This window comes from Pelecanus crispus, chromosome 5 (assembly GCF_030463565.1).
Source record: "Pelecanus crispus isolate bPelCri1 chromosome 5, bPelCri1.pri, whole genome shotgun sequence".
Classification (NCBI taxonomy): Eukaryota; Metazoa; Chordata; class Aves; order Pelecaniformes; family Pelecanidae; genus Pelecanus; species Pelecanus crispus.
This window is the reverse complement of record NC_134647.1, coordinates 8,961,453-8,989,188: the sequence shown is the minus strand read 5'-3', so window position 1 is coordinate 8,989,188 and position 27,736 is coordinate 8,961,453. Positions and strand designations below refer to the sequence as shown.

At 41.6% G+C, this 27,736-nt stretch overlaps 1 protein-coding gene across 1 annotated transcript in view; it reads right to left on the bottom strand.

The window, feature by feature from the left end:
• NCKAP5 (NCK associated protein 5) overlaps positions 1-27,736 on the bottom strand; it is a 385,499-nt gene that overhangs the window by 223,932 nt on the left and 133,831 nt on the right. Inside the window, exon 3 of the mRNA XM_075710363.1 lies at positions 7,482-7,541. Within this exon, the coding sequence (XP_075566478.1) occupies positions 7,482-7,541 (60 nt within the window). The remainder of the gene's footprint in view (positions 1-7,481; positions 7,542-27,736) is intronic.

The window sequence follows — 27,736 nt, the reverse complement described above, 5'->3', positions numbered from 1 at the left end:
GGCAATTCAGTTGATATGACATGCTTCCGACAGATTGCCTCTGTTTTACTTTCAGACCTTATATAAATGCATTTTTATGTATTTTTTTTCCCGTGTTCAGTGATTCTTACATAATTCTATTTGACTCTTTTTTACGTCAACTAAATACTTGCAGAAACTTGTTGAAGAGACAGACCGCTTCAGTAAGTTCCAGGTGAGGGGCAAAACTTCTTTCCGCTCCTTTGGATATAGTAATGGTCCTCCTTAAAGTGCCGGTGCCTACGACAACGCCCTTGGCAAGCAGAGCAAGAAAACACCAAAAACCAAGGACGGAGCATCACTGCTTTTGCAATGGCAAGTACCAAGAGCCGCTTCAAAGTCCTGTGCATTTTAAAATACTGCGGCTAATACCTTCCAGCTCCACAAAACCTAAATCCCAGGGAAGGCATAAAGGACTGCACTTCCAGCATGCTGCGTGTTAGTTTTTCACCAGGGTTGTGGAGGTGGGTGTTGTTTCCAACGGCTTCAGCTCCCTCTCCTGGTGGAAAGCCAGAGCCAGGGAGCCCACCAGCCAGGGGAGCGTCCGGCATCTTCTCAGGGGAGCTCACACAATTTCTGTTACACTTTAAATAACAATGGAATGAAGGTAAATTGATTTTCACAACCATTGTGAAATTTGGTGAATAAACTGGACTCTGAAATTAATTAACCAGGAAAGAGTAACACAGGCTTTGAAAGGCAGATGATTCTGAGCAGAGGCAATCAGGCTCTCCGTACCACTCTTTTGGGAAGAGGGAGCAACCGAGTTGATTTTTTTCATTGGAAAATGACTGTTGAAATGTCTCAGCAATGTTAAGCCATAAAGAATCCTTAGATTCATAAAAGTGTTAAAATACAAAACCTGAAAATATCTACGTATTTGCAAATTTGAAGCAAACCACAAAAAATACTCAGGACACAAGACTTTATTTTAAAACCACTGAAGATAAAAGTGCAAAGTTACGAAGAAGACATTTGGCCTAGCGAAGTACGAACAATTAATGAGGTCCAGAAGCATTAAACTAGGCTTGTAAAGAAATTCAATAATCATTATTGATGCTAACTACTACCAATGTCACTGAGTTTCTGTGAGGGCCGTATGATGAAGTTTCTAAGAAAAAGGAGCTAGACAGCACGGCTGGCTGTGTACAAATACACAGCTTCACAGAGAAGACAGCACAAGGGTCAGACTGCTGCCTTCCAGTTTAGGATGTTTAATATTCAAAGAGACATTTTAAAACGGTGACTTTGCCTCTCTCTTGCTGCTATTTTCTAATTAAAGCACAGATAGATGTTTTCATAGACCTAAGAACCCAGAAGTTGGGAAAGACAATTTAGCCTTTTGTATCTCATCTTTAACACTTCATTTATTACTAAATATCATCTATTTTTAAATGACCCGGGTGCTTCTGCCACAACAGCCTTCCCAGCTGCTGGAGGCGATTGCAGAGATTCATCACGACGGTGACAGAAAGCGCCTCGGCGCTGGTGGCAGGACATTGTGCTGCCATCTGCAAGACCCCAGCTCTCGAGCAACCTCAGGATTCCCCCTGCTCCGTAAAAACAAGGTACGTAGTGCAGATGTTAGGAGCTGGGCCCCTGAACATGCTGACGGTGCTCCTTTTCAGAGGGCTCCCTGCTAGCTGATTAATGGGGCAGCATTAACATCGGCCGTGGTGCTGACCACAGAGCCAGGATGGTGGCTCGAGAGAGAGAGCCCTGGCAGTGCTGCGAGCCAGGAGAGGTAAGTGCACCTCCCAGGAGAGGTGTGGAAAAAGCACAATTTCCTGTGATCATGGGCTGCCGCTATAACTGGGCATTTCCAGCTTCCCACAAAAAAAGACGGAGATTTGGGTTTCTATTTTCAATTTCATTTCACTTAGCTCCACAAAGCATTGTCAAGCTGGGCTCTGATCTCCTCTTTCTTCTCTCCAAAAACTAGCACCCACATTAAAAGTCTAAATTTGAGCCAAAGAGCAAACAACTAAAATTACAGACAAAACACCCCGGAGTTTGGAAAAGCAGAGAACACGGTCAGACTTTCTACTGATTTTAATACGATCAAGACCTTTTCTGCACTTCAACACGTCCGTCTCCATGTGAACGCTCCAGTTGCACAGGGTGTGATGGGGAGAAGAGGCAGAGATCTTTTCAAAGCTGATTACATTACAACTTTGGTTCCAATCTGGAAAAAAGACCGGTTTGCACTTCCCATGGTTTTGTAAGAGGCTGTTACATGTATCTAAATACATTACATTTAAGAAAGTTGTAACAAGCAGAAGTGACTCAGTTCCTAGTAATAATGGCACATCTTACTGATACTGCAATTTTTTGCCTGTCTTTCCTTTTTACTCTTCCACTCTTTATTTAAAAACTTGCAGTCTCTACTGTTTTTTATAGCAAAAACTGTTTGAAAAGCAAGAATTGTGCTGATTGCATCAAAACTCATTAATATAACTTGTTTTTCCATTATTAGCACCATCTGAGCCTGTTGAAAGCCTTAACCAGGGCTTTAATTTTTCCACAGAGAGCTTTAAATTAATTAGTGGTTTACATGCTAACAAAGAATCTGATACATTCATAAATCAATCTAATGCAGAAGGATTACCAGAGGGTGGAAACCTATTCAGTGGGGACCTCACATTCACTTAACATGGTGGGTTTTTAACAAAAGGGTGCAGGTGTGGAATAGACGGGTACCGGGAAGAGCCCATGATAATCACTTTGCATCACTTAAAGACGCAGCAGGACACATGGTAAATCAGAGCCCGGGGCCCACCCTAAGTGAAACCCATGTAAATATAAAAGGCAGCATCATCCCACTTCAACCTTCACAGCTAAATTGCCAGAGTGGTACAATTTCTTTTGTGTAGGTTACAGGCCACTGAACTAATGGAAAATAGAGTAGAATTAAAGGACTTGGATGCAGAAGTACAAACCAACAAAACTGTGTAACATAAATGTAAATAAAGGTATCAAATAAAAAAATTAACATTTTTTCTGGGTAACTATTCAATGAATCAGTTATTAAAACATGACATAATTGTGTATACTTTTGGTTCATTTTAGGTTTTTAATCCAGGTTTCTGCTAACACAACACTCGGTCTGCCACGAACACTCTGCTATGTAACTGTGGCAGCATTTTTCTCATCTTTCCTAACCTGGCACTGTTCACTGTTAAGGAAATTTCACAAAAATGAACACTTTTCTGGGTCTTGTTCTGTGTCCTACAGGTCCAAAGTCATAGACTTAAAGTTAAAAAAAAAAAAAGGACGTTGATGACTAAAGCAGTTTTCAGTCTTTACTATGTTTTGAAATAAACTTGTGATCTAGTTTGAAAGCTGCTCATTTTAATAATGGAATCTCTGTCACCACAGACACCTGCACAGTCTCCATCAAATGCTGTAAGAACTGTACACATATGAAGTGATCATCTTTTCCTTTACAAAAAGGTAAAATATCCTTGATGAGTCAGAAGAATCATGACTCAGAAAATTGCGAACATGCACATTAAGAAATTAAAGACCATAAGCAACAAGAAGAGCCACCCAGCAATTTAGGCTCAGCGCTGCTGAAACTTTCAGTAGATGGATTGGCAGTAGAGTAATTGTGCATTCTGATAATGAATAATCAATATTTGCCGACGGTGGTTCATAAAATAAAGAAACCTGAACAATTGTCAGGTATTCACGCTCTGAATTTATTCAGTTCTGCTAATTCAAGTAATTTATAAATTCCTACTCAATCCTACATATGAGGTATCAGATTTTCCATATAACCATACGGAAAAAAACATATTACAGGTTATTCATCTATTTTTGGTGATAAACATTTATCTTGAAATGCAGTATCTTCACGTAATCTTCTATAATACCTCCCAGTAATTATCTACTTTCAATAATAAATCCGTCATGAAAAATGTAACTCTGGGACATATTAAAAACCACATTTCTTAGGGGGAGCACTGTGGGGCTGACACACTGGTATCGCACACATACATACTGCCTGATCTTCAACCTCAGCTGAAGTCTCCTCTGAAAAATGTCTCCTCATAAACATTCATTTCCTCATCACTCACCGTGTTATTTATATAGATGTGCAAACCCATTTTTGAGCAAAGATACCACGGCTTAAATAGTTTCTACAGCACATGCTCCATATCTATTTTTCGTTATTGATTTTATGTACACGTCCGCCTCACTGCAGTGGCTCCTGTGGCGCTGGGCGAACCCGAGCACCAGGAGCCCTTCCTGCCCATCGCTTCCAAGGGCCACACGCAAAAAGGCAACAGCTGGTTGCAGGTTGCAGCAAATGCTAACTGACGACCCCCCGTGCAGGGAAGAAAATCCTAAACAGCATATTCTCCCCTTGACTTGTGCTGGGAAGGCAATAGGGAAGAGCATCCACAGCTTTCTCGCACTGTGATCAAAAAGGTGCCAAACGGGAAGCAGGAAGGACAGGGCAAACCCACCGCACCGTGTGTCCCTCCAGCACGCCGGCGGCAGGGCAGCACGCACGGGGACAGGGCACACGCTCCCTGCTCGCTCTGCTCACCCTAAAAACGGTGCGGGTTGACATAACGTGGTCACCCCTTACCCTCATGACCTATCTGCGACTGCAAAACCCAAATAAAATGTGTTTTTTGAAAAGAAGCAAGAAACGCTAGCGCAGTATTAAACGAGGTGCCATCCTGCAAAAGGCTTGGTGATGTTGTGCGCAGTTCCCGAGGCAGCAGCGTGGCAGCGCGGCTCCTCGTGCTCTCCGCCCTCCTTCACGCCTGGTACAAGAAATGCTCTCCACGAGACCGAGCCAGGCATTAAAGGTGGCATGTGCCATCACCTGTGCCCGTCCCAAATGAAGGAGCTAGTTCACCGAAAACCTTCATGTCAATCTAAGTAGCACCACAAACAGAAAATGGGAGTAAGTAAAGGTGATTAGCTAATTAGTGACTAAATAAAGCTGTGGCCTGTCACTGACTGCGCTGGCAGGGAGGCAGCGGGGGGTGCCATCCCTTTTATCCAGTCGCAGCCGCTGACAGCACAGCAAAACCCCTCGGGCGCCCTGCGGCTGGCTGGTACCACTGCCCCCCGTCCTCGCCACCAGCCCCAGAGGACTCCGCGCCGTCTCCGGGGGGTTGTCCGTCACACCAAAAAGAGCTGCACATGCGACTCGGTACCCCGCGGGCGTGCTGCTGGCTGCCAGCACTTCTCCTAAGAAAGCCTTGTCATTTGCCAAAGGCTTGCTTGCTCAGAATCCCTGGCTGAAATTTCCCTGTGAACCTTTCTAAAGTATTTGCCCTGAAACTGTTACGTGCTGCAGGCTCCTTGCTGCATGCCCCAAGAACACAGCCTACACAAATTACTTCATTCCTGGCCTCCCCTGTGTTCAAATACTCCAGCTCCTGGACCCTTACTGCTCCTGTACTGCTTACAGCCAAGCAAGTTCATTAATGTTAATTAATGACTGCTGTGTTTCATATTAAAATCACCGGTTCTGAGCTCTGAGACACAAAGAAGTTTCCATACATCAACAGCTTCAAAGCAATTGTCTCTACAGGCGCACTCGTCCTCGGCTGTAGTTGCAGGATAATTGTGGAAATTACCCCTCGGGGAAGAGGGGAAAAACTACCTACTATTTACCTTGGGGGAAGATTGCACCCCTGGAGAGCTACCTATCAGCTCCTAATGGGTTACAACACTCAGCCTCTCAACAAATTATACAAAATTGCACTCTGGTTAGCAGGGCTATGTGATTAATCCCACCAGCCCACAGTGAAAGGCACAAGAAGCGTCTGACCCTCATGAGATGAAGCCACAAGGTGGGTGCATATACCAAAAGCATTACCAGGTCTAGAAGGTTAATCAATATTGCTCGTTTCATAAAGTCTTGAATTACTCCACTAAGTCTATTTTACACTCAACATGTTATGTTATTTCTATGCCTCCAAGGGAAAGCTAGTTTAAAAAAATTAAAGGAAACATTTAAAATAGTGTAAACAGCTCTCCAGATTTGAAAACTGTTTACACTGAAAACTAAAATGCAACTGCAAATCCAGTGCCCGATCTTTGCCATTCCTCCGCAGGCAAAATTCCTCCTGGAGGCAGCAGGAGTTTTACCTCAGTCACAGACTCTTGGATTTCGGCTTAACCTGCTAAGTTTGTTTCTCGGTTCCTACAGGACTTCTGTCCCAATACACACAAAACATTACCCAGTGGCCAGTCTTCCCGACTGCTTGAACCCCGTCTCAAAGTCTCCTGGGCCCATCCCAGCCAAGCTGCAGACCCAAGGGCAGGCGCGTCAGGGGCGGTGTTGGGATTGGAGAGGGCAGCGGCACCCACAGCTGAGCTGGGCACCCAGCGGGGCCTTGGGCAAATGAGCAATATCTGCCTGAGCAAACCCCGCTCGTCTCCTTCCCTTCACTACCAAGCGTTCAGACCCCCCAAAAGCCCCTGTCCCAGCAGAGTCCCCCCCAAGGCACCACCAGCTCTTCTGGAGCCGTGCGTGGTCATGGCGAGAGCAACAGATTCATGCCAGGTTTTTCTTACCTGCCACTTACATCCCTCCAAATCTCATTTCATTGTATTAATCATTAATAATGATTTATTAGATGCGTGCACTGGAGGCTGGTGGGATTTTAAGGACCCTGCCTCACACAGCTAACAGAGCATCCGCTCCCCAGAGACCCTCTACAGCTTCTCTCCACTCAGTTAAACAAACTTTGGACCAAATTCTCTCACAGCCAACTATGCAACTCACTCAAATGAGCAGCAGTTTCACAGGCACGTTCAAGTGGACGGGTTTGGGTTTTAAGGTTTTTGAACGGGTCTGCTTTATCCCATGGAAGCCTAAGACATTTTATCTGAAGGGAGGGACAAACAAACTCCTTAACAGATGGGAAGGGTTCCTTAGATATTAAGTAATTAAGTACACTCAGCACATGTTGGCTCCTAAAGAAAATTGTTTTGAAGAGATAAGGCACTCGATTTGCGGTTAACCAAAAGTCTGCCATTTCAACTTTTGCTCACAAGCCTAATCTCATAAATTGCTACATGAAAAACGAAGATACAAGGAGCGTTACGTGATTTACAAAATTATCAGACTAAGCTGTTTTTAAGCTTCCATGCTTGCATTCTTCCATTTTTCTGCAGTTGGCTAAGATTTAACAGGCAAGTAAATCTACTGCATTTTGATCTGAAATTGCCTTTCCGTGCTTGCCTTGCTTCCAGTTCCAGTAAGCACCAGCAGCAGGGAAAAGGAAACAGCTTTTCTCTACCACAGCTCTTCCAAGGAAGCCAAGGTAGAGCCCTGAGTTTCCTCAGATTTATGAATACATAGTTGGCAACCCATCATTACGTCCAAGACAGCCTTAATGCTCTGGTGCCCATCTTCAGGAAGACAAAATGCACCTAAGGCCTGAAGTAGTAAGACAAGAATTGCAAAGCAGCGAGTTGCCGCAGCTTACCATCGCTCCTTCACTCTTACTTTGTGCAACTTCTCGCTGCAGCCGAGCCACAGACAGCTTCTCCCTACGGAAAGAAAAGCGTGTGAATAGCAGTTCATTTTTCACTGGCGGAGAGAACGCACCGCTTCCCCATCGGGGTGGCATTCCTGCACATCGCTCGGGTAACCCTCCTGGCAGACCCTGCTCTCCTCACCATGTTTCTCTGCAATATTCAGCGCCTGCGTTATTGTTTCATTTTGTGGCAGTTTGACACAACTGTCAATAAATCAACTGAATCTAAACATCATTTACTCCATTCAAACAACAAAGTAGCTCATCACGCTGGCGATACGGAAACAGACTGTGCAAATCCGATTGTGTTATTTATTTTCCTACAGCCTCACACATCAGCTTTACTCTGCCCTATATTAACACAAGTTGGAAGGCTGTTAGATTACCAGTGAAAGTATGCATAAAAATGAAATTTAAAAGATCTATTCTATTCCTAAATATACTGTGCTGCATTTTCTAACTACTGAATTATTAGATTTTTTTTTTTTAAATTAGCCTTTTTTCACATAAGACGTTTGGCTTGACTCAAGTAGCAATCGATTTGCTTAATTCAGGATTTGGTGATCACAATGCACTTTCACCTGAAAAGTTGCAAGAAGGGAACGAAACTAGGGTTTTAGTATACGTAGAAACTGAGATTTTCGCAGTGTATGGACTGGGAAAACGTAGCACGTACCAAGTATGTGAACTGCAAAACCTAGACAGTGGAAGGTGGTGCAAGAACCAGCAACCGCAGGGAGGGTACAGGAAGAGAAGAATTTGCTCTGGAAGCTCAGCAAAGCGGAAAATACCTTACAGAGCAAGTGGGACTTAAGCAACCTACCATAGTTTTAGAAGGATTTAAGAAAAACAGAGACACTTTTTCAAGTAGGCTATTTTAACAGTAGAATATCTGTTTTTGAAAGAAAAGCACCCTGCAGAAGCACCAGAGGAATTTATCAGCACATGAAGAATTTATCAGTACACAACGAAACATAAATTTGCAGATGAATAAATTATTTACAAAAGATTATCAGCTTTCAAAACTTCCAGCAAAAGGATTTTTAAATCAGAATATATGCCTTATCAAGTTCGAAATTTTCCATTTATTTGTGCTTTGCCCAGAAATTCTACTTGATCTAATTGGAAAGAAAGTCCTGAACCATCCCAGTGCAGCATCCTGGCACTTACCTGGGATATTTAAAATCCCTGCCCCAGTGACTACTTAGTATAAGGTAAGCGTAAGAGCCATCGGACGTCTCAGGCCGGCTGAGACATGGCAGTGGGCAGGCAGCGTCTGGACTGGCCTCGCTTCGCCCACGAAGGGCTCCAGCCACGAGTCCGCCAGCCCCGCCGCCCGGCTTTCCCGAGACATTGGGAGCGCAGGAAAGAAGACTTTCCTGCTGTGCACTGCAGCGAAGCATACAAAGTCTTGAAAACACAGAGACGCGTCTCCCAGCTCTCTCGCCGCAGAGAAGAGCAGAGGCTGGAAACTCCTGTCCCCCAAAAACCGGCAAAGGCGCCCAGCCGGGGCTGAGGGAGGGCCCGGCGGCCGACGATCTCCCCGGGCTCTGTTGCCACTCCTGTCATTGACTGGGTCACTCTCATCCAACATGAAAAGCTAAACGCTCTATGATATTTTATTCCTGATCTTGCAATAAAAGCAGCCTTTAAACCACTTTTGCGAGCCATCTCTCAGGAACTGTTTCTGCCGAGGAAGGAAGATCTGCGTGTACCTTCCTAATTACTGTGGGAATGACCGCGCTCATGTCACTCAGCCACGGCTCAACATATGCTTGGGTCACCAAACCAGTCCTCCCTCTCTGTTTCAGTAGAGGACGCGGTATTTAAGTTAAGTCTCCCTAAGAGTCGCCTGCCCCCACACGCTTGCTGCACCCCCAGCCATCCCCGCGCAGCCGGCTGGTGGCACCCTGCAAGCACGGTTATCACGTTAATACCAGGCATTGCTAACACTGCGATTTGTAAACGTATACGATGTCGAAACTGCTGAGTATTGGCAAAACCTAAAGATAGAGCCACAGCCCAGTGGAAGTTGCATTTGTGTTACTCCAGCATGGTATCTTTTGCACATCTGAAAAATTGCTGAAAATTGAGAAGTGGCATTAGTACAGCATTGATAGCCTTAATGCAAGTATCCTAAAAACAGCTTCTAAAAGACACGTACCGCCCTCTCTCTTCCTTGCTCGGATACTATCACAGGCGAATTACAAAACTGGATAATTCTATTTTAAGGATTTAGTTCATCTGCTGGAAATAGCCTGTTGCATTTTTGCACTGCTTCAGCGCCCTAATATGTCTTAGTGGAAAAAGCGAGTATACCCTTCGAGGGGGTTTTGACTTTTTAATTGCAAAACAAATGCCTAAAGATATTTTATGAGAAAAGATGCAGGGGGAAGAAAAATAAACAAACAAAAAACCCCACAAATCACTCCTCCATACACTTCCTGCCAGTTGTCTGCAGAGATTTATTTAGTTATTCCTCCTACATGAGGAATACTCCTACTTTCCCCTCTCTCTGTGTTACCTCCAACACGGAATCAGTTCCGCATTTCTGGAATCCTGGAATTTTATCAGAGTGAATTCCATTCGAGCTCCATCCGCAAAGAGGGCTCCTCCTAACTCTTCCCTTTCTGGGTGAGGATCCTGGCTGAGGTTCAGAAAGGGCTTCCTTAACAATTTTCCCAGCGAAGGAGAGCAAAGACTGGCATTCTCATACCGTGTTTATAACATTGCTGCTATTAGGAACAGAACCACTTTTCAACAGAAGAAAATGAAATAGAAATCTGACTATCATGTATGAGAAAAAAACGCAATAGTGGACACAGAAGAGCCATCTGTTCCAATGGTAAGTCAGCTCTGAGGCAAGGAAACTCTGTGCTCCCACTTCAAATAGGTCCCAGAGCATCTTCTCCCGCGCGCCTGCATTCCCCGGGCCAAGGAGCTGCGCAGTCGCAGCCAGACCTGCGCAGACGGTTACCTTCATCCAGGCAGCATGTGCGGCAGAGGCTCAGCGTGCCTCTGGACCACGGTTATCCCCAGGATCATTCCAGGGAGCTTCATCTGTGATGCACTTGGCCCGTCGCCTGCAGAGAGCCACTTCCCACCACCTCTCTCCAAACGTACGCCAGTATAATGGGTGAAAAATGTGGTCAGAATGCTTTTACGAGCCAACAGCATTTAACACCGATTTGCAGTGTTGGAAGTTTCCATACAAGATACATGACAAGAGAGAACAAGAACCTTCGTGTCTACGCACAACCAGATAAACCTGTTGGTTACTACTCACCATCTCGGGCAGTTTTGATTAAGACAGGACCTTCAGCGACTATTCTCAGCTCCCATTTTTTAACGTGGTGTTACAATCGGATAAGCATTTTACTATGACTGAGCTGCAAAAGTAATAAGCTTTCAGCTGCTTTAGCCTTTCAGATGTTTCAAATGCAAAGAACATTTGACATGCAGCTTCAACGTTAATCTTGTTTTTTTTAATCTTTGCTTTTAAATAGGAAAAATCAGTAGCATTACTTTGTTGCTATACGGTTTTATTTATTTTTAATCAAGCATGTTTCATCCCTACAGCATGATTAATTAACAAAGTTAATTAGCAACTACAGCCAACCTGCAAGAAAACAAAATCTTCTCTGAGGATTTAAAAAATTAAAACATGTTCATTGAGAAGTTCTCATGTTCGCTTTTGAAAAACCACCAAATGATAAAAGGTTTACAAAAATGCTCTTTGAAAGCGCAGTTTATGCTCTTAAGTTTGAATATTTGCATTGTAAGTGGCAAAATTCCCAGCCAAGGACTTTGAGAAGAGATAATTAAAGGCGCCAAACAAAGATTCAATTATATCCTTTCCAGATGGAACCAAGCACACAAGTAGTCACTGTGCGGATGGAAGAAAGATACATTTCAAGTCTCAATATCGCTAGTAGATATTGCAGTAGCTTTTTCTGAAAAATAACAGTTTGAGGAAAGCCCATTTAGTCCAAGAAAAACATAAATGTGCTAAATAATCCTGCAAATTCTAAACTCTCCTTAAACTAAAATTTCTCCTTCGCTCTCCCTTCCCATCAGTTCGACTCATTCAACTACCAGACAAAAACCCCAGTATCGTATGACAGTGACAGCTAACGCACACGGCTCAGGGCTTCACTGCAAAAGTGTGCTCCTTGAACTGCTCCCAGTCCACGGGGACAAAGGTAGGTAAGTTGATGCAATGACAAGCCCCCACCTATCACATAATTTTGAACAAATGCTGATACTGTTCCTGATCTGGTAACGGATATCCTCAGAGCAAACAAAACAGTAAAAGCTAGATTGGAGGAGGGAAAGACTCCCTTTTTCTTAGTTCTCCTTCTTTATATTGCTATTTTACAGTGATACAACAAAACAAAAAACTCTAGCAGCGAACTTCAGCTTCCCAAATTTTGCAATAAGATTTTCATTTTTATTTTGAAACCTCATATTCAGAAGCTCTTAGATACAGGGCTTTGCTTCTCCATTTAACTCAGAAAGGAATTACTTAAAATACCTTCTCCATAAAGTTATGAAATAAAGAATCCCTTAAAATGTGCTGAATTATATCCGTTTGCCAAGATCTCAGCCATACAGAATCAGGATATATTTTCAGTGGTAAACAACAATTTTACAGTTTTAATTAAGAAAAACAATTTTATAGTTTTAATGAAGAACACAGTCAAAACTCAGAAAAAATGGATAATGTCTTAGTAACACCATCGAAACTTAAGTTAATGCTTCAGTGAACTTTAATCCCCACGATCCACTGGGAAGACAAGGGCTCTATCAAACCCTTTCCGTTTTGATCCCACACAGCAGCCCCACGACCTGCCAGCGTGCATTGACAGGTCTCGCATTTTCAACATTGACACATGCAGGTTTCAAACTGTTCCTATTTCCTTTTCCCAAGCAAATTACGACTTTCCTACACAGGGAATGAACGTGGACAAAATCTAATAGGTATGACAGCTCACAAGTTACTCATTTGTTTCTCTACTCGCCTCTTTTTTCCATGAACAGGAAAGTGTTTTCTTCATGTTTCATCCTTCCTTGAAACTTTCACTCCGAAGTGACTTCATTTAGAAGTGGTCAGTTCTGCACCATAAAACGAAGCCCAGCTTTTCCTTTCATTTTATAACTTAGACAATTTGTAAAGCCAGAAAATCACCACTTGACCCATTGAAAAAGTCAAACTTTGAAAATACACTTACAACGTTTGTTTTATTTTTGGTGCCAGCAAGTCCTTCTGCGCCTTCTGCAGGCTGTTTTGGAGCAGACAACTTCAAACTGGGTTTCCCACTCTATGCTATTGCTGTGAGATTAAAAAAGTTAATAAATACTCTGTTCATGCAGGGAAAAAACAGCCAGAAAAATGACAGAGACAAACACAGAATCTGAACCTGCAAGGCATCCCTAACCACCGTGCTTTGGAATCACTCCTTATTTATCAACTACCAACATTATTTCTCTATACTTTCCCCTCCCCCCATATCATCACTTGTCGCCATGGCATTGTTTTTCAAAGAAATGAGAAAAAACACCACTAAAATCCATTAAACTCACATTCTAGCAGGGCACTAGTCTGTGTGGAGAGCCATGAGCCTGGCTTCCCCCAGTTCCTGGTTTTCCAGGGAGGTTTCCCACCCGATCACCGACCGGGCTTGACCCCGTCGAGTCTATGAGATCTGACAAGAGAACAGCCAAGGGTGGAACGGCTGCAGTGAACTCATGCGCCTCTTTCAGCTCCTATTGCAGTCGCAGCGGTCAGCGATGCTGCAACCTTCCTACCTACTGAAGATCACGTAGAACGAAGGCATGTGGTGCTTTATAAACGTCAGCATCGTGCACATTTTGAAACGGGTCTTTTACAGTTGCAACGGTTTAACTAGATCTGGCAATAAAAGAGTCATCTTGCAGAGAAATATTCATTGCAAATTTAAAGCTGAGTAAAGTATGAGCTTTATTTAATTATTTTTACAATAATTGCATAGACAGGAGTTACAATAAGGGAAGTACTAATGCTGTCAAGCAGAAGCAGAATAGATAGGATGAGCCACCAGCAAGGCACAGGCTCCTATTTATTGCTAATTTATTTGTATACATTTCTGAATGAAAGATAACCATACAGAAAACATCATTTACATTAAACTCTTCTACAAGAGCTGATACTCCCAAATCCAGACAAGCAAAACAGGTAGTAACTTATTTAAACTGTATTTTCTTTGGGTGACACTAACAGTAGTGGAAAAAAACCCACCCAGGAATTATAACTATAAACTAAAATATGTATCAGCAATCCCCAGGGGCTCCTCACCAATTTGCAGTGGATTTTAATGTATATGAAATCTGAATTAGAACTTCAAAGAAGATCATCTAATTACTTTCCAGAAGCATCCAAACAAGACAACAAATACAAAAGAAATACCATGGAAGAAGATCACGGGGTAACACGGGGCTGAGTCACATCCCCGGTCAGAAAGGAGGAAGCAAAAGGTGCCATGAGAGACAGGAACGTAGCAGGGGCAGAGCCTTCATTATGAAAGCAAAAATGTTGCCTTTGGCTAAGAAAGAGGGGCAGAGCCACGGCAGAGAAATTAGAAAAGGAGAGGTTATCAGGAGTCCATGGCAGATTATGATGGGATTGTTTTCATGACAAATTACTCTCTCAGCACCAGCACGGCAGCTGAGGTCGGCTGGGCACTTGAGCACGGTAATTCTCCTGCCCTAAGCATGTGCATGGGGATGGACGGCGATGCATTTTCAACAGAAACATCTTCTGTCACACTGGCAATCTTTATTACTTCATTGACATTTATTGTTTCCAACACTGAAATTATGGGTGCAAGACTGTACGCTTTGATGATTCACTGATATTTCAGACATTTCAAATACATCTATTTTTTAATGTTGGGGCATCTCCTCCCACTATTAGTGCTGACTCCACCACACAGCCCACCTCTCAAATTCTGTATATATTTGAACCAACAGGATCAGACATAGTTAGGGAGGTCTAGACCCAAAGTTTAAGATGTTGGGGCTTTTTCCTCTCGAGCTTTGAGACGGTTTTTAACCTTGGTAACATAGAAAAGCTAGCAAGTGAAGAGCAAAAGCTTTTTAAATAGAGACCTTTAAATAACATTAATTAGTAACTGCTAAATAATTAGAATGACAATAAATAGAGCCACCAACCCCCCTTTCAGTTACTCGACAAGACATGGAGACAGTACCAACCATCACAATCAATGCAGTTTCTTGATCAAGAAAAAAACAGGCAAAAAAAGTGGTATCTTCCCCATGACACATACATTCAGTTGTAGGATAAAAGATTAATGTCTGTATGACACAATGCCAAATCATCAAGATAATTATGAATTATACCAAGCAATCATTTTACAAGTCTCCTGGAACATCTCACTTATGACCATTATTCAAGAGATAATGCATTTGGTTGCAATTTTTTTTTCAGCTATGTTCCTCTGAAGCCTTTCTTTTGGGATGAGATTCCAGGTGGAAGGAGAAAGGGTGGGGAAAGCTTAATTTTTTTATGAAACACAAAAATGGAGGAAAAAAATTAACATTTTCCTAATAATTTCTAAAGTTTGTGGACAGTAGTGAGAGATACTTAAAGATTTATTATAAAAATCAGCCTAAACATGAAACAGGGAATGGCAGCAGAAAAGGGAGTTACACCTGGCTATCATCTTTAATGCAACATCAAGTACGACACATCAAACACCTAAGTGCTAAGAAACACCAGGTGAACAGCACTACAGTATTGAACTCTGAAATACATCTGAAGTACAGGTTTTCACATCATAAATTAAATAGTCCATGCATTATGTAAACCTTGCATTTATTCAAAAGCACAGTTAAGGTTTTAGCAGGGCCAAATTCTGCACAGATATGCTCCCTGGTTAAACTTTTTGATTCAGCATACCCCATAAACTACTAAAATGCACTGCTACAAACAAAAGAGCACAGGATCTGTCCCACAAAATTTGTTATTATTAAAAGTGGTACATTAACCATAAACCTTATCATCTCTGTTCTGCAATCTACAGCATAAAATACCTAGCAAAAGCAATTTGACAAATTCACACAGTTGTAGTCTGGGATTTCTTGACACAAGTGACTGATTTATCAATTTTAATGTTACATTAACAGTAATATTTGTATTTAATGCTGTATTATTTCTGCCTATAAGTTGCAATCAAAAAAGCATACAGTGGGAATTTGTATGATTAGGCAAGCTGCCAAGTTCTCAAAGACTTATCATCATGGAAAACCTCAGTGTTCAAACAGGAAAAAAAAGAAGAACAGGACTAATAGAAGTCAGTTTGGAATATTAATTCAGCAAAAGAAACTTTCAATTGTAATATAGGCAGCTGTTGCACACAGATCCCCATCCTTTACTATAAGAATGACTGCTTGCTCTTCTTTTCAGGTGCTATTTTAAATATCTTGTACAAACAAAAGCATCTCTTTAATGACAGCCCTAAAATGCTATAAAATGGTACCAAATTTCTTTCTGAGAACTCTTGCGCAATACAAGGCCTACAGTTAGCACTTTTCTAATTAAAACAATAGTTTTATTATTATTTTTATTATCTTCTTTTTGACAGCATCCTCAGAGCCACTGTATCATCCTTATGACCTTCTCCAAGCAAACTTTACACTAGCACCTTTCCCTTGTACACTACGAATCCACCTTCTGTAGAAGTATATGGTCCAGGAGCTCCATTTCCTTAAATAGGGCAATAAGCCACTAAGACAGATTGCTGAAAACCTCCCAGTTCAGCTTCACAGTGTAGCTGGGTTCAAAGCAGAGAATGAAAGAGGCACAGGGTCATTGCCCCGTGACGGTTTGGCCCAGGTGAGAAAGACAACACTTGAAGCCACCACCTTTTACTCCCTCTATTTCCAGCCCACATAATTGTTGCTCTTCATTTCACATGCCTGCAAGATGCTTTTCTCATCCTGATCCCCAAATACACCTGCTCTCACTGCTGGAAGTACGGAAGCCGGTGACATTCGGCTGTTCAGCGCAGCTGACGCGGGCCTGGCAACACATCAGTCGCCAACACAAGGAAGGTGCTGCTAAAGCAGATGCCACTTTGAAAAGAGCCTGGTTTTGATTTCTGTGACTCAGTGAAATTAAAAGTAACAGCAGTGAGGTAAATACAGCCCCTCTCTCTACAAAGCCATTGAAAGATTTTTTTTCCCTCCCCCCTTTTTAATGCACATTCAAGAAAGAAGAGAGCAAGGACTAGAAAGAAACGACTATGTGTAGGGGTACTTCTCACATCTTGCCTTTCTTCAGCACGCCATTCAGTACTTCTACTCTACTCTATATTTAAAACCTGCCTGCTGTTGTAGGTTGTGCACTGCATCGCCATTAGGGAAACTGTAGCTGTTTCTCCTCAGTTTAATTGCTCCTAGCAGTGTCTTTCAGCTTGTGAGTGTCTAAGTTCTTACTTGGTGTTTTGCTGGTCATTTTTAAGCTGGGTCAAGCCTTTCTCTGGACTAGATGGAGTCTCAGTTCTCATGTTTCTGGTTGGGGTATTCCATATGGTTTGAAGTACTAGATCCTTACAGCATACAGATTTACGCTATTTTTATTGCATTGTTTACTGGCGTTAGTTTTTTTAAAAAAATAAAAATTTGGAATCCAGAAGATATCTCCTGATATATGAAGAATTCTCTGAATTGTGACCCAAACAGAATTAGCTGTGAATCCTGAACCCCTTCAGCCATTTCTAGCAAAAGTGAATTCTTCCTTTCACTAAGCCTGGACTTAAGATGACCTTGAAAAATGAAAAACAAAGGAAGAAACAAGCTAACAAGATTTTATTTCTGCAAAGGACTTGGAAGTTGAGCTAACAAATCCCCCAATCACTGGTTGCTCGTATACATTTTTTCTCTGGAGATTTGTCACATGGAGATGATGTGCTGTGCAAATTCTTTTGAAAGGATATTCATTTCCCTAAAGGATTTTTAATGAGAATTTATTGCTCATGAAAGATTCAGGATTGGCAGCACTTCAGTCTTCAGTTAATGATCTTTGTTTATTAACATAAAATGCATCACGCTTAACAGGAGTGTAACTTTCCCAACCAATGCATCAAAGCACGAAAGAATTCTCACTCCTTCAGCCTTATCCCCTGTGAGGCTGTCTGAGAGGGTGCTACCTGAAATTTATATGGTTGTCCTCACAGAAAACAAAGTCAGAACCCTTGTTTCACATAAGGCTGGAAATCATGGAAATATTTTGCCATACTGAAATTACTCAGACATAAATTAAAAGCGAGAAATGGCAGCAGACTGAAATTACTTCTTCTAGTGTCTCTTCCATCCATGCAAACCTTTTACCAGTATTGGAAGATCTTTGCTTAGTCGTAATCCTAATTGCTCTTAAATTCTGTGGTTAACATTCATGCAAAATGCTGATTCCACATGCTGTTAGTAAATTACCAGCTTTTGAAACTCACTGAATTTGCAAGAGTGATGAAGGCTATAGACAACTGGGTCTGTACACCAGAGATCCCAGAAACACACCACTAAAGCCATCTCTCGTATTTCTATGAAAAAAAATGGCAGAAGCGCATTTCTTCAGAAAAAAAGGACCAAATGTACAACTGAAGAAAAATGGGGTATAAAGCACAAAACCCAAATACATTGTTCCAGACACTAAGCCCAACACTGTTTTGGACACTAAGCTCAACCAAACTCTTTAAATCCCATTGCTTTCTTTGTAATTAGCATTCCTTCTGCTCTGCCCGAGTGATACATCCAGCTCTCATTTGTTTGTGAGAACTTCTAGAAAGATTTTTGTCCCTGTTCTCTACAAAGCTTTTCAGTTTTGCTCTTTGAATTCTAAGATATCTGATTTTGCTTCATTACTGGTTGACCTCTTACCTGTTTTCCACTCCTTTGTTCCCAGATCATCACAACACATTCCTGGTATTCTTTGTAATCTCTTTTTTTTGGGGGGTGTTACACAGTGTGATGTGTTTTTATCCATCCAGAAAGCCCACAGCATGAGGACTTCTGTTTTTCTTAACAAGCTGCACTTACCACGTCTTTTCTTTCTCCAAGCTACATGTATTGCACACTCTGTAACCTTCCAGTTGTCACTCATGACGTGCTCTAATTGAACATTAAAATTCCTTGGAAAAATCTTTTTTTTTTTTTTTTTTTGTGGACAAGAAACGTTTTTTCTTTACGCAATTGTTCAATACTTAAGTATTCTAGCACAAATTGCTAGCAAACCTGCAATGACCTTCCACGCAAAGAGAAAATACAGAAGAGAATCAAATTTGCTCAGAAAGGGTTCTTTTGTTTACTGCTTAATTTTTTTGTTGTTGTTTCTTGTAATTTTACTTTGCTCCCCCAAGAATAAGAATACTATTCTGTTAAGACTAAGATACTGTTTAGTCAGGCAGACACATTTCTACTGGGGACTGTCTCCATTTTAAGGCCAGAGGCAGCTGGAACTCAGATCAGGCCCCAGAACAGCATTTTGTGCTGCAACCCATCTTTCCTTTCCTCTACCAACTCACCCGAGGGACGAGATAATTTCTTCTCACATAATTTTATGGGAAATCAAACTGAACAGTGAAATGCCGTATACACCTTTGGGTACAGCAGAACAGCAGCACCGATTTCCATGGTATTACCTGCGTACCTCTAGGCTGAGCATTGGGCACGAGGATTACAGAGCAGTAACACGGAGTACATTGTGCTCAGGAAACCATCAGAATGGGTCAAAGTTTATGCCAAACCAGTCTACCAGATATATATAAAAAAATAGATGCTCTCTATACAAGGGAAAACATCCCCATGTAAACCACATAGCTCCCGTATTTGTACTTCTAAATTTCCATTCTGTGACACAGTGTATAGAAAGCACACACAGGAGGCTGTGGGTGCCCAATGAGAAAAGGTAGTAAAGGGAGTGGAGTGAAAAACTAAATGAATGCATACAAGACAAGTAATTTTTTTTAATATATTTTGAAGCAACAACCAATATGAGGGGGAAAAAAGGCTACTAAAATGATAGAAATACGGTTTGCAGCATACAATTTAATAATTGATCAATACTGAGCACATATGCTGAAAGACATGCAGTATTTGCCGTGTTTACAACATTGCTGTGAAATCCGCTATTCGGTTTTACATGTGTCTATCCATGATCTCTATTATTAAAAGCATTAATGCATCTATTCAGTCACTTGAATTTATACTGTAGTAGTGAACAAAATATTAAACCAATTATGCAAATAATTTCAGACATCCATCCACTTTTCATAATTCTGAAAGTAAAAAGCATGTTTCATTGTTAAAGGACGTTTGAGATAAACTCTGACAAGATCACCTTTTGTAATATTATCTGCTTCTGGTAAAAATGTGAAATGGATGATTCGTACTTGAAGAGCAACAGGTCATTTAACGATGTGCAACAGTTGGTTCTCGGGCCACCTGCAAACAGCCACTGGCACGAAGGCGTCGCTTGTGGCATACACTTAGCATCAATAGAGGCCCTGGAGGGGCCTTCCGACAGGGCTCCCAGCAAGTGACAGATAAAATAAATGAAATAATTATTTTCTGAGAGCATTTCTCAAATGTTGACATAAAATACATTTGGATGTACCGATAGGCAGTAATTGCCACTTAGTTTTCAGATTCAGGAATGTGCTCCTGTTTATTGCCTGCAAAGATTTGAAGAGAGAAGGTAATACAGACTTTTCTATAAATTGCTGTGAACTTTAGTAACCTACTACTTTTGTGAAGAGGAAAAAAGGAGGAAAGCTAGTAACAAATTTCCTTGGAAAAAGTTATAAACTGCTGGGCTTCCCTCAGTCCTCCCCCAGGCTAGGGAACATGCTTCAGTATGCCTTAAACAAAATAATGTTCTCTAAACCACATCTCACTATGCCAGAAAGGAAAAAACCAGCATGCTGAAAATCACTTTGAAGTATCCTTCAGTAACCCAACACAGGAATTCATATTCATGCAGCCTTACAGCAATAAAATCAGTTCTATGCTAATGATATAATTGTTTCTTCTATCACTCTGTCTATAAAAGAAGACTACATGAAGTCAAAGGCAGTGGCCTCTGGCTGATTATGTGTTTTGACAAATTAGATGATTAACCGGAACCTCAAACTCAAGCTTCGTTGTCTCAGTAGACCTAAACGAGGAGAAGAAAAGACTTGCTTTTGAAAGGATACGGCTCTACAGGGACCCCAGCCTAGACTGAGAGCGCTACTCAAAGAGCGTTATTTGTACTGAACCAAACAGCGGCTGGCATGCACACAGGCTAATTTTAATATAGAAATTACAGTTGTCACTTTAAATAATGGCCACAGCATCTGGTAATATATGCAAAACGCTTTCCAACATGTTCAAGTAGAGATGGAGAAGCTAAGTTATCAATGACAGTTTTACCACGTAATATACTAGTCTAACACTTAACAACACTGAAAAATGAAATCCAGAGCACATCAGAAATATTAGTGGAGCAACAACAGTATTTTTGTGTGTATTTATGAAGCCGTTTAAATTCACATACAGTCAAATCACAACCTCAGTGGTTGCCTAGGAATGAAACAGAGAAGATGGAATAGCAACAGGCACAAGATCCACCTGTGTTGCTCAAGCTGTTTTACTGAGCTCAGTGAAAAAACTCACGTGGTGACCTGAACTTGCTTCAGTACATCTTTAAAACCCGCTCTCTGAATATTAAATGAAAAAAACATTCCCAGATGAAACATGGGTACTGTCTATCCTTTCAGCTACTATGGCTCAACAAAGTTGGGCCAGAACTGTTACTTAAAACTTTTCCAATTATTTGCGATGTGACTGAAAATCCTATCATGGAGAAGTGTACTGCCATCATGTTACACGTAAACACAGTCTAAAAAAATAGCTTTCTGTTTAAAACCTGAATCAGGGAAGCAAATACCTTCAAGACATCCCAGAGAAATTAAAGCCTCTTGGGGCATTTTAAATTCTTTTCCCCAAAGACAGATCTGCTTCGTGAATGAGGCCAGTTTCTCAAAGCTCAGATAGCATCAACTTCCGTGGAAGTTCAACTTTAGCAAACAAAACAAGTGATTTAAAAGATATGGGTGAATAAGGATTAAGATGTGTTAGCGTTCAGGCATTTCCAAACATATTAAATGTATATTAAGTAATACTTAAAATATTAACTGTCTGAATTATTAAAATGGAAAGATTTCCAGCAGTTCAAATGTCAACCAGATACTTAGGCAAATCTGCATTTCTCCAGTTTCCATAACAAATAACATGTTTTGAACCAATCTGATGTTTGAATAAAGCTCCTTGCCATTTTTTGCAGCAGAAAGATTCCGGTATTGTACCTGGGTAATGAACTGTGCTCTGAAATGACTTACAGTCATCACCACAGCCAGCTACATCACCTTTAGTAGGAAGCAAAATAAAATGCACAATGCTCATGTAGCATCACCACAAGTATTACCTCATTTACAGAATCAGGAAAAAGTCAGTTTCAAATCAAGGTATTGATTATTTCAAAATTTAATTCCCCAGTCAAAAGCTATACGAAGAATACAAAGCCAGTAAAGGGCATTTGCCAATTAAGTAAGTGAGCTTAATCTTGATTTTAAGTTACTTTGATATTAGAGATCATAAAACCAGAACTACACTTTAAGTACGTGTGTTAATAGGGTAGGAAGAAAACAGCCATATATAAAATTGGTGATAAACTTTGTAGATAAATCTCCTGCGTCATTACATGGCCATGCCTTTAGTTTATATGAGATCAAAACAGCTGCCAGAAAATATACCTAAGTATTTTGAATTTTTGCTGCTTAAACCTAAGGTACACACTTACCTTGAATTCAAAGGATCAGAATGAGGCTGCGATAAGCACCTACTTTAACATCCACCATCAATAATGAGAATTTTCTTGGAGAAAGCCAGCAGAAGCAATCTCCTCGATACCCAGGGTTCATTAGCAAAATCGTAACAGTGGTTCTTCTTAACACTGTTTTACAAGAGTACAAAAAGAACTGAAAGTACTTTTATATACAGAATATATGTTATTAATTGTCTAAGTTGCTATGCGGGTGTTCAGATCCTTTCCTAACTCAGGGGAACAGTATCTAAGAGATGTTCACGTTCGCTTTCCTTTCTGAAAGTCCCCAAAGCAGAACAGAATAGCTTCTCCTTTTTCATCATGCTGCAAGAACAAGCATATTTTGATACGCTAAGATACATCCATGTTGACATATTTTTCTTAACAAGATATTGTCTTAAATTAGTTTTGTCTATCATTTGGAGGTTACCTAGAAGACACACTAAGGATTTTTTTAGTGAAGCAGAAAAAACCCATATGGTTTTAGATTGCGTATTATTTCTTCCTATAAAACCAGTACCTGCTCATTACTGCACATCCCATAAAAACAGTTTTCAGAGTTGACACCAAAAGCCGTTATCATCTAATTTCACATGGAAACAAAATGCTAGGATTTTATTCTGGCCTCTGTCTACAAAGTTCTCACTCGGCATCAATACAACATCCCAGTGTGTCAGATGATTATAGAGCTATTTGCTAAATTCAAATTATTTTAGTTAGCATACTTATGCTTTTTTCACAATCTCAGATGTAGGAAAAGATAAACTCTCAAGGTACATGAGGTCTATCAACAGGTATTTTCCCCCAGTACTGTCTTGTGAAAACATTATGAAAAACTTTACCTATTTATAGACAGTACTTCTGAATGCACCTATAAAGACTATAGTTTTATTTAAAAATCCAAAGCTTCCAATCTCTCAGAATTGCAAGTGACAGACAGGGAAAACTAGTTATTTTCTAGATAGGTACTGAGTAATTTCCATTTTCCCCCATATACAGGTCATGGTCTACAAGGTTTCCCAGAGATTTACTTTCTTTAAAAGCAGTGGTATCTTTTAGAGCATTCCCTGCGACAACATCAATCCACTGTCCTTCTATGAAGAAAACGTTTCTAAGTAAACGCACACAAGTACCTCATAGCGCCAGAGGTATTAACGAAAAAACGTATTTAAAAACGCTAGAAAACTATGCCCGTCATACCAAGCAGCAATTTAATACTTCAAACAGGCAGCCAGATGGCTGGTGTCAGTCAGCCCATTCCCACTGACATGCATTTAATCAGCTGAGCTACCCCAGAAAATAGCTAGCCCGGATTTGTACGAGACAGACAGTGACGGAGCAGGACAGCCAGAGCTGGGGATCAGCAGGGTTCAGGAATTACTCCAGGCCGGGCTTCGCCAGCCCCGGGCAGGCCGGAGGCGGCCGGGCTTCGCCAGCCCCGGGCAGGCCGGAGGCGGCCGGGCTCAGCCCCGCTGCCGGGCCAGCAGCACGATTCGGGCGCCTGCAGGAAGCCCCAGCGGCACAGTCCTGCAGCCTCGGCCGCGATCCTCCGGCTGGGCTCTTAACTACTGCCCCGACACCCGGCCGCCTCTGAAAGCCTGCCATCCTTCCAGCTACAGCTGGAAGAACCGCCTTTTCTAATAGTTTTTCCTTGCAACTCACGCACCCGTGCCTCTAGGGTCGAGGTGGGTTTTCCATCCCACTTCCTCATGTCCTCTCCACGATCACGCAGGTAAAACCACAGGGTGCCCCGTGGTGCGTATCCTCTCCATCCTCTCTCTTGAGCATAGGGACGTTGACTCCTAATGGCTGAGACACTGGTCCGTGCAGGTGGGGAGTAGGACAGATCCTCTCTAAGTTGTTGGAACTCTTGGCACATTTTTTCAGACAGTTTTTCCACAGCCGAGACACAGGCCCGGGGCATATAAAATCTCTTTTGCTAATGCCTAGCTGGCCAGCCAAACATCAGACAGGTGGAGTTTTACTGGAGAGGAAGGGGAAGAAAACGCTCTTGCTGCTACAAAGCAAAATGCCCCTCTGACCCTTCAGACTTTTAGTTTATTTATCTCCTCTTTGGTATAGACCTCCAGCCACTGTCACACTACACTCTAGCTGGAGTCGTTCATTTTTAGGTTGCAAATCTGCTCCCTCCTCAGCGGTCAGAGGATTTTCCCGGCCCGCTGGCCAGCCACCGAACGGCCACGCTGAAGGACGGGGCCATGCTTCCACCTACTCAGCTGTACTCCCTAATGCCCACCCTCTCTAGGCCTGTATTCTACTCCCCCCGCACCCTCTCTTTTTCTAGCTCTCCAAAGCACATTGCTTTTTCACTCGTATTTTTACAGTGCTGAAGCCAACAAGTTTTCAGCAATCCTAATACACGTGCTTCAGTGACGGTTCTCCTAAGCAAACAAGGTTTGACCCTGAAGTCAATGACTGTGGTCAAAGCCATTTAGCAAGGTCTGAGTACTGTCCCTAGGCATCACAGAAGAGGGCAAACCTGGGCAGTGAGAGCTAACGTTAAAATCTCTGAAGAGGTTAGAGCACGGAGGATGCTTGGAAGCACGGTAACAGCAGCTGGATCCGTATCTACAGGGAGCAGGCAGAGCCCCTTCTGTTACTTTACATAGAGAGAACGAGAAAAGGTGTCATAAATTCACACAAATTGCTCAAACATTACGATCTGAGTACTCAAATACTTATTTCTGCCTCAGCAATCTACGGGAAATGTGCCGTTTGAGCTGGTAATACAACCACATGTTAATGACTCCCAGAACCAGCCCCAACTTCGAAACGGCGTGCCCTGAAGCCTCATTGCAGAGTGAAATGAAGACATTACTCATGCTAACCTCAAGAAATAATCTCATACTCAATGCTTGTTTTTACACAACATACTGCCATAGTATTTACTGCCCTTTTTATGCTCTTCTATACACAAGAGGCACAAAAAATGTTTTTACTTTAAACCAGTGAAAGTTCGAGAGGTTTTCTGACAGGCTGAGGGTTTTTTTTATTTCATTTTTAAAAGGAATTAAAAATCTAGATCACAACATCCAACATGAAGCAACAGTGAAAGTCAGTGCCTGGCTTGCTTATTCTCAGAAATAAAGTTGAGCAGTTTCAGGACCTCGTATTTTGAGCATAGATTGCATTCCAGCATATCAGATGCTGCAGTAATGGGATTTTTAAATCTAAAATGCATTCTTATTGTGTACATAAAGAAATATCTTGATGTTTTACTTAGTTTAATGCTTTTTTTCATCATAGGTACCCACCCATGCCCCCCTGCTTTCAACAGCTAATAACCAATACATCTGATGAAAATTAATTGTCTTGACAGCTTGCATAAAAACTATAAAGGTCCAAAGGAAAAACGCTGTGGCAGCATTTTCTTTCTCTGTAGGACAGTAGCTATGGAAACTATCTTTAGAGGCCAACTGGCCTTCATCCCAGTACAACACACAAAAAAAATCAAAATGCTACTTTCAGTGGGTTAGTCAGTGGCACCAGTCTTAATTGTCAACCTGTACGACGTTGTCGCATGTTAGCTAGAGCAGAATATTCTTTGATTTTGTTGGGAGCAAAGCTGATATGACATTATAGTACTGTAACTGACTTAGATAATACAGAGCCTTATGAACTGTGCTCATATTGATAATTATTATGATAACCTGTTACAAAGAACCTACAAAACATGTAAAACCAGACAGATATCTAAAATAACAATGTGCTAATTATCCATTTTCTTAATAGAAAATATTTTCTTAATTATTATGATAGAAATAATTCAGTCTTATCCTCAGGTAAACACCTGCAGCCAAAGAGGAAATCTCTAATCTTATTTAACTGTCACATTTCACTAACTGGAACTCCTGATCCTTTTGGAAGGGTTTTATCCCATATAGCTAGCCTGAACAAAAGCTGTGATTTCTAATACAGTCTGACAAAATCATCATTTTTTATGAATGCTGAGAGATTATGAAGGCTTTTTCCCTCAAAAGGTAAGACACAAATGAGCCAGAGGTTGACTATTGCAAATGCATGTGGCAACTTCCATCATCAACCACAGAAGAGTTCCTGTAGAACAGCAATCACAGGTCATTAATGAGGTGCTCAAACTTTTGAAGAAATACATTTTTCATCCAGAATGGTATTCAAAAAGTAGTGAATAAGAAACCTACCTATAAGAAAGGACGCCAGAGTATCATACACCTCAAGTATACATACATTTCCATCTTTGCAGAGGCTGATATTTCACTCAACCATACCATTTTGTGACACTGTGGTACGCCGATAGCTTTCTCCAGTTTTTCTGGAAAACTTTTGCCCACACCAGCAATTCTTATTTAAATGGCTTATGGGGACTACCCAGGCAGGACAGAATTATACAGATCAGGTTTATGTCCAATCAAGAGCCAAATTCTCCTCAGTGCCACACGACACTAGCTGGGTGTGGGTCTACTGGTGGCTATGGAAATGCAACATCTTGAAGGATCTGGCTTGAAAAACTGGTGCTTTGAAGTGCACTACAAAAAATAAACATGAGTTTATGATTCACAGGCTAATGTACCAAAAGAGGCACTGGGCTGGCTGTTAGCTGATTATCCAGGTAACGACTGGGCATCCACAATCAATTATGCTTGCATTCAAAAAAGTCTATACCTATTGGCAGAAGATAACTAAAAAGCAAGGTGCGTACCTAAAATACAGGATACCTATGAAACTTTAAAATTGTATTTAGCTCACAGATTACAATCACCGTTATTCGTGAACGTCTAGATCTCCATCCTGCTGCTTCCACAGAGAAGTTGTGTTTCACCTCGTCCTTACCTCAAGGGGATCTGCTCATAAGAGGTTAGACACACGCAGGCTGGATTTGCAGCAGGCCTGTGTTGGTGTAGCTCCATTTTGCCCACTGGAGATACACCTCTCTAAACCTACTACTACCTGAAAGGAGTTTGTAGCGGGGTGGGTGTTGGTCTCTTTTCCCAAGTAACTCCTGATAGGACAAGAGGAAATGGCCTCAAGTTGCACCATGGGAGGTTTAGATTGGATATTAGGAAAAATTTCTTCATGGACAGGGCTGTCAAGCGCTGGAACAGGCTGCCCAAGGAAGTGGTTGAGTCCCCATCCCTGCAGGTATTTGAAAGACGTGTAGATGTGGTGCTTAGGGACATGGTTTAGTGGTGGACTTGGCAGTGCTGGGTTAATGGTTGGACTTGATGATCTTAAAGGTCTTTTCCAACCAAAACGATTCTACGATTCTACACTGGCCAACTCATTT